The following is a 14,949-nucleotide window of genomic DNA, read 5'->3' on the forward strand; positions in this document are numbered from 1 at the left end:
TCAGTCTGAAAACATCAATTCTACTCAGCGTTTATTTTCATTTGAAGATAGTGGAAATCATATATAAATCATGGACAATACGAGTTCTTCTTGCCTGGCAATTGTCCACATGAATCTGTTAACCTCTAAGTATAGATACAGAATTTTTAAATAGAAAGACAGGGCAATATGGCAGTTAATTAGCAACTGATACTGTAAACTACAGGAGATACAAAGTTCTGTCATATAAATTAATTGCCATTACAAAAAGGCAACTGCTTGAGCTAAGAAGGTACAAAAACTGATAACTTCCATAAATATAACAAGAAGCTAAGTGAAGAAATACATAACAGACTGTTTTTCCTATATAATATTTGAATATGCAAACTAAGACACCTGTGGCATTTTACAAGTAGGAATACGACAGACACGTTCACCCACCACCCACCCACCCATGTCCGTCCAAGCCCTCTCCCCTCCCCCCACGTGGATTTCCCAAACACGGCAAATTCTAGGGTTACAAGGACAGGATGCCGCACGGAAGCAGCAAGACTGTGAGCTCTGAACTGCTAGACAAAGAAGGAGCCTTATTGACAGTTGTAAAGCATTAGGCGTCAGACAGAAACTTGTCAAAAACAGCTGTTGTTGGGTACTGATTGATAATGTTTTCATTCTGACGGCTGAGACACTGCAGACAGTCGTGGGTCTGAGAAGAAGCCCATCCCTGGAGCACACATGAACACACACGCAGACAACGGGAAGTCATTTAACAGATGGCTTAGGAGCACTCAGCCACGGTATCTTAAAAAGATAACATTCTACATTTAATGAACTTGCAGAGAAAGCAATGCCTAATAATCATTTATTTTTCATAGAAGACGAGCACAACAGGACGAAATAAAAGCAGGACTTTTATAAGTGGTCATCGGAGTAAAAGTTTTGTGCTGCTCACGGATTATATAAGGTTGATAATATTCAAGGATGCCGTAGATAAAATCTGAATATGAATCTTTTTTGATCCACTCCATTAAAAAAAAAAAGCTTAAAAGAAGTGTTCGCTGTTTCAAAGGTAATGATTTCATTAAAATCCACCTACAAGATCAAACCACAAAAGCAAAATTTGAATGACATATAACTTCTGGAGAATTACAAGGTATTACATCACCCTGTAATACAGTGTGAGTGTGGTATTTGGGAATCAGTCAATGCTACCTAAAAATTGCAAACATGTTTTTATTGCTCAGGTGAAGGGAGCAGTCTTCTATCATTTGGCCACTTGGTATTTTATGTGGCCCAAAATCTACAAAATGTGCCAAAGAGTATCTCATCCATTAACCTCAATATCCATAGATTATTCCTGATTTAGAAAAGGTCAAAGGTGCCAAAACTTAGTAAACCTGTACATTTATCTGTATAATTTTATCATTTAAACTAAATGAAAAAAAATTAGTTCCAAAGACTGAATCTAGGCCCTAAAATTATTTATTTGCTGCAGCCCCAGCACACTTTTAAGGGCATACTGAAACCCCTGAAAATAGAGGTTTATAAGAGAAATACTGATAGACCTTTAATTATTGGATGGGGCATTAACAGACTCCATTCAACGACATTAGCACTTACTGAATGAATACACAGATGATTCTGCCTTTATTATCTTTGTCAAATCCACGCCAGCTTAAGCCCTAGCCAGTATAAACTATATTTCATTTGGCTGTTTAAAAAATTTTTTCTCTACTTTAAAAATTATTTTCTCTATTTCAATCAGACATAAGATTTTTAGAAAAAGATTTTTAGAAACATGTTACACTGCAGCTCGACTTTACATTGGGTAATTTTTCCACTAAAAAAATATTTGAGGACTTGATGGAATAGTAATCAGTGATGCATGCATTGTGCCTAAATCTCCTCTAACTCTTCTTGAAAACAGAAACAATGTCTTTGCTCTTAAAAGAGGGGATTGAGGGAGACTTCAGATGTAATTAAAAAAAAAAAAAAGAGTAGGCAACTTGTCTAAATTCTTCGAAGTCAATTTTACTATGGCAGGATACTCCTTTCTGATAAGGTGATTAATTGAAGTTTTTGGTGCTCATTTTTCTCCCATACGCTGTAAGGCCAGTATACAGAAAACTTACAAATAAGATAAAATAAAACCCCCGAGAGATCTTGAAAATGATACACATATTATGGGGGAGCCCTAGTCACACAGTACTCCACCCCAAACCCAGGGTGAATGAGCCGAGGTTCTCAGTCTCCCTGAGTCCTCCATAAGGGATGTGATTTCTGTGAACCACGAATTCCATCCATTTTAGCACACAGTAGAGAAGAGACGCTTAGAACAACAGAAGGAAGAGACATGCGGTGAAGATAATTAGTGGTAAACAGAGAATAAATTCTCTCTCAGTAGTGTATACTTGACGGTAATGCCGATGATAATTCACCTGATTTACAGAATATTCACTTTAATAGAGAGATGAGAGTCTGAGATAACTGGAAGAAAACAGATACTGAAGCCATTACAGTCTTGATACCAAAATAAAATTAAACGGAGAAACTAACATGATAGGTTCAGGGCCTTGTGGGAACCCATTTTCTTCGCCAAATTTCACATTCTTACAGCTTCGTGGTCTTTTTCTTCTAACAAATTTATCAGCTGAGAGAAGCTGTCTTTCAGTGCATCCATGTCATCCAGCGAGCAGGGCTGCAGAATCCAGCGTTTTCCGCGTGCAAGTGGTTCAAGTTCAAAATATTTTTTGACCTTAATTGGGGAGAGGGGGAGAGAAATATGTTATTAATCATATCAGAGTCTTTCTCATACCAAAATTTTGTGAGTAATGAAGTAGGGGGATTTTAAGAAGTTATATGAACCATGATGGCCAGGACTTGCTAAAATCCCATCCACAGCTGTGGTTATAATGTGGGTTATATATTGTGACCCAGGAGTGTTTTTTTTAGGGGTGAATGACCCTCTTGCAAGCTACCATTCCATCCATTCACTTAACGGCATGGGAGGTCTGACGAAGTCTAAGAAAGAATTATACGTACTATGGCACAGGGCAAAAATACACTGCAGACACCAAAAAGTTGCAATTCAATCAAAATAACTCTAGCAGAGTAGCTTTCACTACATTACCTTGTTAACTTATTAAATTGGTGACGGCCAATAATATGTACACTATCGATTACACAAGACAATTATTTTGACCATCAAATACACACACAACAACAAAAAAATAATTTAAATAATCCTTTCTCTCTCTCATTTAAATACATGTCTCTGGCATGTATTTCTGAGACCTGGGAAGGTGGTTTTCTAAGAAAGAGGATAGAAACCAAGTGTATGTATCTGCATATATAAACTTATATAAATATACGTACATACATAAAGTCTCCTAGCTTTTTTTTTTCTCCCAGTCCTGAATTTTCAGGGAGGGGAAAATCAAGACCTTATAACTGGTATGTAAGGTGGAGCATTTGCTATCTGAAAAATCTGTTTGATTAATAACAGGTCACAAGTCACTCTTACTGTGTACAAGGCTAGGATACTGACTAATAACATCCAGGATTACCAACTCCTGACTGTGAATAAATATCAAATTATTATGGCTTTCAGAAGTATTGATTTTCTCTCAAACGGTATGATAAAGTACAAAGTTCACGAGGCTACAAACACACACACTACATCACACAAGAAAAGGACATTGTATTTATACCCCAGCAGGGTTTACATAACATCAAATACAGTGAGTGGCAACATCAGAAGAGGCATTGTTCAAAGACATTCTTGGTCAACGAACTGTGTTAAATCTCATGTGCCATGGAGAATCCCCAGGTCTTACCTTAGTCAATACCTGACCCAGAAAAAAAAGGTGTCCCAATCTGATGCCACTTCCAAATGTGGTTTCATTTTGCTTTTCTCATCACAAGCACCAGACTATTGTTAACAGCAGAGATACACCATTCAAAGTGGTATTAGTATGTGTACATTTTTTATGTGAGTAAGAAGATATAAATAACACTACGTTTTTATGGTAATTTAGGAACCACAAATATGCTAACATTTTACAGTTCAAGTGTGTACCAGAAGTACTCCTAAAGATGTCTGCAAATTCAAAATAAATACCACTCCTGAAAAACAAAAGAAGCCCTTGAGAATGGAAGGACTCTTATTAATTCTGATTCTGAAGAGTAATGGAAAGCTCACCTACAGACCAGAAAATGGGTCCACAACTTCAGCACAATTTTTGGGCAAGGTATTTTACAAATCATGTTGTTAAGAGGATTCTCCCTTATGGAAAATGTAGACTCCATTCTTTTAGTTCCTTTTCTTCAGGGCTCTGAAAATGACTTACTTCAAAAAGAATATGAGATTAGGAAACAAGATGGCGGAGTAGAAGGACGTGCTCTCACTCCCTCTTGCGAGAACACCAGAATCACAACTAGCTGCTGGACAATCATCGACAGGAAGACACTGGAACTCACCAAAAAAGACACCCCACATCCAAAGACAAAGGAGAAGCCACAGTGAGATGGTAGGAGGGGCACAATCACAGTAAAATCAAATCCCATAACTGCTGGGTGGGTGACTCACAGACTGGAGAACACTTATACCACAGAAGTCCACCCACTGGAGTGAAGGTTCTGAGCCCCACGTCAGGTTCCCAACCTGGGGGCCCGGCAATGGGAGGAGGAATTCCTAGAGAATCAGATTTTGAAGTCTAGCGGGATTTGATTGCAGGACTTTGACAGGACTGGGGTAAACAGAGACTCCACTCTTGGAGGGCACACACAAAGTAGTGTGCGCATCAGGACCCAGGGGAAGGAGCAGTGACCCCAGGGGAGACTGAACCAGACCTACCTGCTAGTGTTGGAGGGTCTCCTGCAGAGGCGGGCAGTGGCTGTGGCTCACCGTGGGGACAAGAACACTGGCAGCAGAAGTTCTGGGAAGTACTCCTTGGTGTGAGCCCTCCTAGGGTCCGCCATTAGCCCCACCAAAGAGCCCAGGTAGGCTCCAGTGTTGGGTTGCTTCAGGCCAAACAACCAACAGGGAGGTAACCCAGCCCCACCCATCAGCAGTCAAGCGGATTAAAGTTTCACTGAGCTCTGCCCACCAGAGCAACAGTCAGCTCTACCCACCACCAGTCCCTCCCATCAGGAAACTTGCACAAGCCTCTTAGATAGCCTCATCCACCAGAGGGCAGACAGCAGAAGCAAGAAGAACTACAATCCTGCAGCCTGTGGAACAAAAACCACATTCACAGAAAGACAGACAAGACGAAAAGGCAGAGGGCTATGTACCAGATGAAGGAACAAAATAAACCCCCAGAAAAACAACTAAATGTAGTGGAGATAGGCAACCTTCCAGAAAAAGAGTTCAGAATAATGATAGTGAAGATGATCCAGGACCTCGGAATAAGAATGGAGGCGAAGATCGAGAAAATGCAAGAAATGTTTAACAAAGACCTAGAAGAATTAAAGAACAAACAAACAGAGATCAACAATACAATAACTGAAATGAAAACTAAACTAGAAGGAATCAACAGCAGAATAACTGAGGCAGAAGAACGGATAAGTGACCTGGAAGACAGAATGGTGGAATTCACTGCTGCGGAACAGAATAAAGAAAAAAGAATGAAAAGAAATGAAGACAGCCTAACAGACATCTGGGACAACATTAAATGCAATAACATTTGCATTACAGGGGTCCCAGAAGGAGGAGAGAGAGAGAAAGGACCAGAGAAAATATTTGAAGAGATTATAGTCGAAAACTTCCCTAACATGGGAAAGGAAATAGCCACCCAAGTCCAGGAAGTGCAGAGAGTCCCATACAGGATAAACCCAAAGAGAAACACACCGAGACAAACAGTAATCAAACTGGCAAAAATTAAAGACAAAAAGAAATTATTGAAAGCAGCAAAGGAAAAACAACAAATAACATACAAGGGAACTCCCATAAGGTTAACAGCTGATTTCTCAGCAGAAACTTTACAAGCCAGAAGGGAGTGGCATGATATACTTAAAGTGATGAAAGGGAAGAACCTACAAAAAAGATTACTCTACCCGGCAAGGGTCTCATTCAGATTCGATGGAGAAATCAAAAGCTTTACAGACAAGCAAAAGCTAAGAGAATTCAGCACCACCAAACCAGCTCTACAACAAATGCTAAAGGAACTTCTCTAAGTGGGAAACACAAGAGAAGAAAAGAACCTACAAAAACAAACCCAAAACAATTAAGAAAATGGTCATAGGAACGTATATATCAATAATTACCTTAAATGTGAATGGATTAAATGCTCCAACCAAAAGACACAGGTTTGCTGAATGGATACAAAAACAAGACCCATCTATATGCTATCTACGAGAGACCCACTTCAGAACTAGGGACACATACAGACTGAAAGTGAGGGGATGGAAAAAGATATTCCACGCAAATGGAAGTCAAAAGAAAGCTGAGAAGTAATACTCATATCAGATAAAATAGACTTTAAAATAAAGAATGTTGCAAGAGACAAGGAAGGACACTACATAATGATCAAGGGATCAATCCAAGAAGAAGATATAACAATTATAAATACATATACACCCAACATAGGAGCACCTCAATACATAAGGCAACTGTTAACAGCAATAAAAGAGGAAATTGACACTAACACAATAATAGTGGGGGATTTTAACACGTCACTTACACCAATGGACAGATCATCCAAACAGAAGATTATAAGGAAACACAAGCTTTAAATGACACAATAGACCAGATAGATTTAATTGATATTTATAGGACATTCTACCCAAAAACAGCAGATTACACTTTCTTCTCAAGTGCACATGGAACATTCTCCAGGATAGATCACATCTTGGGTCACAAATCAAGTCGCAGTAAATTTAAGAAAACTAAAATCATATCAAGCGTCTTTTTGGACCACAACGCTATGAGATTAGAAATGAATTACAGGGAAAAAAACGTAAAAAACACAAACACATGGAGGCGAAACAATACGTTACTAAATACCCAAGAGATCACTGAAGAAATCAAAGAGGAAATCAAAAAATACCTAGAGACAAATGACAATGAAAACACGATGATCCAAAACCTATGGGATGCAGCAAAAGCAGTTCTAAGAGGGAAGTTTATAGCTATACAAGCCTACCTCAAGAAACAAGAAAAATCTCAAATAAACAATCTAACCTTACACCTAAAGGAACTAGAGAAAATAAAACTAAAACCTGGTTCTTTGAGAAGATAAGCAAAATTGATAAACCATTAGCCAGACTCATCAAGAAAAAGAGGGAGAGGACTCAAATCAATAAAATTAGAAATGAAAAAGGAGAAGTTACAACAGACACTGCAGAAATACAAAGCATCCTAAGAGACTACTACAAGCAACTCTATGCCAATAAAATGGACAACCTGGAAGAAATGGACAAATTCTTAGAGAGGTATAACCTTTCAAGACTGAACCAGGAAGAAACAGAAAATATGAACAGACCAATCACAAGTAATGAAATTGAAACTGTCATTAAAAATCTTCCAACAAACAAAAGTCCAGGACCAGATGGCTTCACAGGTGAATTCTATCAAACATTTAGAGAAGAGCTAACACCCATCCTTCTCAAACTCTTCCAAAAAACTGTAGAGGAAGGAACACTCCCAAACTCATTCTATGAGGCCACCATCACCCTGATACCAAAACCAGACAAAGATACTACAAAAAAAGAAAATTACAGACCAATATCACTGATGAATATAGATGCAAAAATCCTCAACAAAATACTAGCAAGTGGAATCCAACAACACATTAAAAGGATCATACACCATGATCAAGTGGGATTTATCCCAGGGATGCAAGGATTCTTCAATATACACAAATCAATCAATGTGATATACCATATTAGCAAACTGAAGAATAAAAACCATATGATCATTTCAATAGATGCAGAAAAAGCTTTTGACAAAATTCAACACCCATTTATGATAAAAACTCTCCAGAAAGTGGGCATAGAGGGAACCTACCTCAACATAAGAAAGGCCATATATGACAAACCCACAGCCAACATCGTTCTCAATGGTGAAAAACTGAAAGCATTTCCTCTAAGATCAGGAACGAGAAAAGGATGTCCACTCTCACCGCTATTATTCAACATAGTTTTGCAAGTCTTAGCCATGGCAATCAGAGAAGAAAAAGAAATAAAAGGAATACAAATTGGAAACGAAGAAGTAAAACGGTCACTGTTTGCAGATGACATGATACTATACATAGAGAATCCTAAAGATGCCACCAGAAAACTACTAGAGCTAATCCATGAATTTGGTAAAGTTGCAGGATACAAAATTAATGCACAGAAATCCCTTGCATTCCTATACACTAACAATGAAAAATCTGAAAGAGAAATTAAGGAAACACTCCCATTTACCACTGCAACAAAAAGAATAAAATACCTAGGGAGACAAAAGACCTGTATGCAGAAAACTATAAGACACTGATGAAAGAAATTAAAGATGATACCAACAGATGGAGAGATATACCATGTTCTTGCATTGGAAGAATCAATATTGTGAAAATGACTATACTAACCAAAGCGATCTACAGATTCAATGCAATCCCTATGAAATTACCAGTGGCATGTTTTACGGAACTAGAACAAAAAATCTTAAAATTTGTATGGAGACACAAAAGACCCCAAATAGCCAAAGCAGTCTTGAGGGAAAGAAACGGAGCTGGAGGAATCAGACTCCCTGACTTCAGATTATATGACAAAGCTACAGTAATCAAGACAATACGGTATTGGCACAAAAACAGAAACATAGATCAATGGAACAAGATAGAAAGCCCAGAGATAAACCCATGCACCTATGGTCAACTAATCTATGACAAAGGATGCAAAGATATACAATGGAGAAAAGACAGTCTCTTCAATAAGTAGTGCTGGGAAAACTGGACAGCTACATGTAAAAGAATGAAATTAGAACACTCCCTAACATCATACACAAAAATAAACTCAAAATGGATTCGAGACCTAAATGTAAGACTGGCCACTATAAAACTCTTAGAAGAAAACATAGGAAGAACACTCTTTGACATAAATCACAGCAAGATCTTTTTTGATCCACCTCCTAGAGTAATGGAAATAAAAACAAAAATAAACAAATGGGACCTAATGAAACTGCAAAGCTTTTGTACAGCAAAGGAAACCATAAACAAGACGAAAAGACAACCCTCAGAATGGGAGAAAATATTTGCAAATGAATCAACGGACAAAGGACTAATCTCCAAAATATATAAACAGCTCATGCATCTCAATATTAAAAAAACAAACAACCCAGTCCAAAAATGGGTAGAAGACCTAAATAGACATTTCTCCAAGGAAGACATACAGATGGCCAAGAAGCACATGAAAAGCTGCTCACATCACTAATCATTAGAGAAATGCAAATCAAAACTACAATGAGGTATCACCTCACACCAGTTAGAATGGGCATCATCAGAAAATCTACAAACAACAAATGCTGGAGAGGGTGTGGAGAAAAGGGAACCCTCTTGCACTGTTGGTGGGAATGTAAATTGATACAGCCACTATGGAGAACAGTATGGAGGTTCCTTAAAAAACTAAAAATAGAATTCCCATATGACCCAGCAATCCCACTACTGGGCATATACCCAGAGAAAACCATAATTCAAAAAGACACATGCACCCCAATGTTCATTGCAGCACTCTTTACAATAGCCAGGTCATGGAAGCAACCTATAAATGCCCATCGACAGACGAATGGATAAAGAAGTTGTGGTACATATATACAATGGAATATTACTCAGCCATAAAAAGGAACAAAACTGGGTCATTTGTAGAGACGTGGATGGATCTAGAGAGTGTCATACAGAGTGAAGTAAGTCAGAAAGAGAAAAACAAATATCGTATATTAACGCATATATGTGGAACCTAGAAAAATGGTACAGATGAACTGGTTTGCAGGGCAGAAATTGAGACACAGATGTAAAGAACAAATGTATGGACACCAAGGGGGGGAAAGTGGTGGGGGGGTGGGCATGGGAGTGTGATGAATTGGGTGATTGGGATTGACATGTATACACTGATGTGTATAAAATTGATGACTAGTAAGGACCTGCTGTGTAAAAAATAAAATAAAATAAAATGCAAAAAAAAATTTTTTAATAAAGTATTGATGAGTCAAAAAAAAAAAAAAGAATATGAAATTGCTTGTGCAACGACCAGCACCAAGGACCAACCTTGCCCCGCCAAGGGAGGGGCTGCCAGTCAGTGGACCGAGGGAGCTGTGGGCCAGCAGGGGGAGAGAAGAGCTGGCAGGAGCGACAGGTGGGGAACATGTTTAAATCTATAGCTAGAAGGAGGTGGCTGCTCTAAAGAGTTTAAAACCCGAGATGCTAGTCTCCTTGATTCTGCCACAAAGACAGGTTTCAGATCGTGCCACTAAGTGCAAAAATGGGGAACCCTGTGCTTATGAAACAGTCCAGTATTTGATCAATGATGCCTCCCATCAAGAGTGGACAGCATGTCACATGCAAATCTGGTACATGAAGCAATTTGTACCCTTGTCACATTTTATAACCTCGAATCTAAAAGGACAGCATTTTAAGTATTGCTAATAACTGGGAAGAGGACTAGTGGCAAGAAATCCAATACTATTAAAATAAAGACTAACACAGTAAGTGCATATTACTAACACTACTTCCTCCGAATGGTTTACTTAAAAATTCACGGAATTCATACTAGTAGCATATCGACAGCTAATTTAAAAACAACGTTAGATGTAAAGAATCACAAAATATCATAACTTGTGATATTTTGCAATACGGATTAGTCACAAAAGCACAGTAAGGATTTTAGCCACTCATCAGGTTGGTTACTAGGCAACTGAAAATATAGTCTACGACGTAGGCACACTTGGAAGATAAGAAAGATGTCCAAAGGTAGTTATGTTTCAGAAGTTGTTCCTGATGAATATTAAACATGAGAAGGAAATGGAAGCTTCAATTACAGGGTGGTCACCAGATAAAGGAGCCTATTGGTGTTAAGCTGGCAAATACGGCTGGGTAACCTGAGATTTTCATATCTGTAACCTAAGTGGGTACCTAATTCTGCCATATTCACCCTACTGGTATCCAAATGATTCCACACCACTCTACCTTTATAATATCATTTTAAAAACAAGTTTGGCATTCCAATGATACTCAAGTACAGTAAGTGACTATGTTTGCCGCAGGAACATAGATTTTCATTACCCAGAGTTTTATGTTTCTAAAGCCAAAGAGTACAATACAAGAGAGGAGAAGATGAAGACTTAATGTTCTGCCTTGAACTTTTTTCTTTAGGATAACATTTTTTATTTTGTTTTCTTATATTAACCTGAAGTTCACATTTTAATGCCTCCCCTCAATTACGACAATAAAAATGACCCACTGTCACACTTGACTTGTCCATAATTGCTTTCTCTGTCCTTCTGTATGCTGATGTATAATTTTAAAGAAAGATGTTTAAGTTTGACCAACATAAATCATATGCTTACATGTGCTTATATAATAACCTTATTATTTTTAAGGTTTAAAAAAACTGTCTATGATGCAAGGATCTATTTTTTATGATCGACATCATTTTTTAAAGGTTATTTTCTTATCAGATAAACATTTTAAAAATGACTCAAGAGAAATGAACCCAACTCTCTTGACTGCTTTATCAGCTACTTAAATGTAATGGCTAACTGGAAACTGCTGGAATTAGGAGCTGGTGGTTGTTTCACATTGGCCTCTGGTGATGGCACTTGGGGGAATGACATCAGAATACAGCTGCCTGGCAACCTGTGGTCATCGAGCTATTTTTGGGGTGGCCACAGAGAGTGGGCATTTGTTAGTGGCCACTGATCCACCCTAGAGATAGGAAAACAAAGCCACCATAAGTTGCCAACCTATTTTAGCTATGTCATCAGAGCCCTTTCTTCACTCACAAAACTTTGGGGTGATTTGAATTACTGCATTGTTATCCACACATCGCATTTACTATAAAGTCCTAATATAACAGAGACAAATCGGCACCATCTCATTGCTGATAATGTTTGTAGCAGCTGTTGAACCTGTGAGACATTACATAGCATAGGAGACCCACTCACTGGGTAGGAGATGTCCTTTATGTTTCCTTGAGTAGAGAAGTAACAAAACAATTCTTTCCTACTTACAGGACCCCTAATGGGGTTGTAATGATACTCACTGTTTTTCCTATCTTGCCCTTACTTCACATTCAAAAATTTTATTTTTAATTCCTGCAAACCTGTTGTGACTAAATTTCTAGAAGTCACATAAATAGTTTCTGAACTGCAATGATAGGTCTTTCCTTTTTAAAAATCTGTAAATCTTACTTTATTTATAATGATAAGCTGCTTGTTTTTTTCTGTTTTTGTTATTAAACCATGTAAGTAGTGTGTGGTCAGAGTTGGCCTCGTTTTCCTTTAAACACTTCTGGGGAGCCGGGTGATAGAATGCTCCACAAAGGGTTACTTAGTGTTTTCATGTTACATAGAGTTGCTTTGCAAGCTCAGATATTTATAAACAGTGCTTTGACCCACATGAATGTGTGGCAAGACATTAAAAAGGTGATTTTTGACAGTTCTTTAGGATGCACAGGACTGTGCTGTGTACCCTAGAATATGTCACCCCTAGTTCTAATGAACGCAATGCCATCAGCACCAACCGGTCACTGCTATAACTAAAAGCACCCTCTCCCCTCACATGTCCAGAATACCACATGTCCAGATCCTGTCCCTGTGGATGCAGGTATCTCTTGAGCCTGTCTGGGGCTAAGAGCTTATTTTTGCATACATTCACCACTAGAGATAGAAGCTGGATATCTTCTCCCCTCCCCCATCTTCCCCAGATCCCCATCTACACACACACACGTATATTCCCTCTGCAAAAAACGAGCCGATTATAACGGACCTCTCTTAAGCTTGGGGGTGGCTGTGATGGAGTGAGGATCAGTATAAGCTGTTTTGGAAATCTGCATCCTGAAAGTTGGCTTCCTACAGCTTCATTCATTCAACCACTACCTCTTGAATGAGACTCGTGAACATGCTCTAATGAGCTACCTGTGCCAGCGCTCCCCTTGCCAATGTATGGGGTTCCACTGATTTGAGAGAATACTGTAAAACCAAAACAAAACAGAAACAACAGCCCAATGAGGGGACGGTCTTCATCATTTGTGTGTTAAGATTACAAGTCCCCACCCTGCTCCGGGCTCTTTAGTGGCCATGAAAGACTGTTCAGTACTGTAGAGTTTACAAAAGGCTTTTTCACTCACTTAGAGCACTCTGACTATACTTCAACTGAAAGTAGGAAAAGCAATTGATTCACATAAAGAGGGATATTATTATTTAGAATAATTCTGAAATCATGTAAGTCAATTTGAATAAGAAGTATCTTGGTAGAAGATTGTTGAAAAAAAAAATCTTCAGGAATAAAGGCACCTTCTTTCTTCATCTTTTGAGAAGGAATCAGGACTCACGGAGTCTAGGTTGACAACTTTGGCTCCTTCCAATCGAGAGTGACAGGTCAACAGATAAGACAGACGGTAGAGACTACAGGGTGAGGATCGTCAACAAAATTCAGAAAGCCAGGAAAAATTGCAGTTGTGGACTTGATGGGTAGAAGGGAAAGCCGGAGGATGATGCAAGAGAACACGACTCAGTTAACTCTCTTGAACTCAGTGGATTCAATATGGCTTCCTTGTCATAGCAATGTGTCCATTGCATGGTTTGTACTCTTTAAAGAACTGTATGAATAATGTTTTTTGGGGACAGGTTCATATTGGTTCTTAACTCTTTGATAAAGGTATGGTCGGGGGGGAGGGATAAATTAAAAGTTTGGGATTAATAGATACATACTATTATAAAGAAAATAGATAAACAACAAGGACCTACTGTATAGCACAGAGAACTATATTTGATATCTTGTAATAACCTATAATGGAAAATAATCTGAAAAAGAATATATAGATATAACTGAATCACTTTGCTGTACACCTGAAGCTAACACAACATTGTAAATCAACTGTAGTTCAATTAAAAAAAAAAAAAGTACCGTCTGGATGATAAATTTACCCCAGGGCTCCAATTAAGAGGATGTTAACAGAGCCTGAATGGACTGTGCAATTTTTTTTTTTTTTTTTAACTTTTGGGTTTGTTTATTTATTTATTTATTTATTTATGACTGTGTTGGGTCTTCATTTCTGTGCGAGGGCTTTCTCTAGTTGTGGCAAGAGGGGGCCACTCTTCATCATGGTGCGCGGGCCTCTCATTATCGCGGCCTCTGTTGTTGCGGAGCACAGGCTCCAGACGCACAGGCTCAGGAGTTGTGGCTCACGGGCCTAGTTGCTCCGCGGCATGTGGGATCCTCCCAGACCAGGGCTCGAACCCATGTCCCCTGCATTGGCAGGCAGATTCTCAACCACTGCGCCACCAGGGAAGCCCTGGACTGCGCAATTTTGCACAATATTGTCCATGACTGTAGCTGCCCTTGCTCAGCTACACCCTAGCTCCTTGCTGTAGTTGCTACAGCAGATGCACCTATTGTATTTACATGGTCAGAAAACCTTTGTATTGAAATACTGACTGTGTGCCTTCTCTTTCCAATTCCAGACACAAGGATGTCAAATCATACAGGTCGTGCAATTGGCCATGGTTTGGAGTATTTACACCACGGAAATCGGCAAGAGCAACAAACCAGGACTTTTTCTTTCTAGAGAACTGGCTGTTAAATGCTTCCCAGCACATCACTGAGTATATGCATCTTGTATGGATGTTTGCAAAGGGACCCTCTAGCTTAGCTGTCTTCACTGCAGAAGCTCATGGAACAGGCTTCACTTGGTAACCCTCAACAAAGTCAGAGAGAACTTTGCCCATGCCATGGCTCCAGGACGGGGTCCAGAGATAAAGTGCTGGGCGTCATTAAG

General features: G+C 38.9%; 1 protein-coding gene across 6 annotated transcripts in view; it reads right to left on the bottom strand.

Moving 5' to 3' along the window:
* ARL15 (ARF like GTPase 15) overlaps positions 1–14,949 on the bottom strand; it is a 538,502-nt gene that overhangs the window by 118,382 nt on the left and 405,171 nt on the right. For 3 of the 6 annotated variants that reach the window (XM_082382491.1, XM_082382483.1, XM_082382484.1), the window contains one exon: positions 15–2,734. In XM_082382491.1, coding sequence (XP_082238617.1) covers positions 2,582–2,734 — 153 coding nt within the window. In that variant the 3' untranslated portion in view covers positions 15–2,581. Of the gene's footprint in view, positions 1–14; positions 2,735–14,949 lie in introns of those variants that run through there. The other 3 variants (XR_014241859.1, XR_014241860.1, XM_082382492.1) reach the window with 2 other exon arrangements.

The sequence above is a fragment of the Balaenoptera borealis genome, assembly GCF_965194805.1.
Source record: "Balaenoptera borealis genome assembly, chromosome: 2".
Classification (NCBI taxonomy): domain Eukaryota; kingdom Metazoa; phylum Chordata; class Mammalia; order Artiodactyla; family Balaenopteridae; genus Balaenoptera; species Balaenoptera borealis.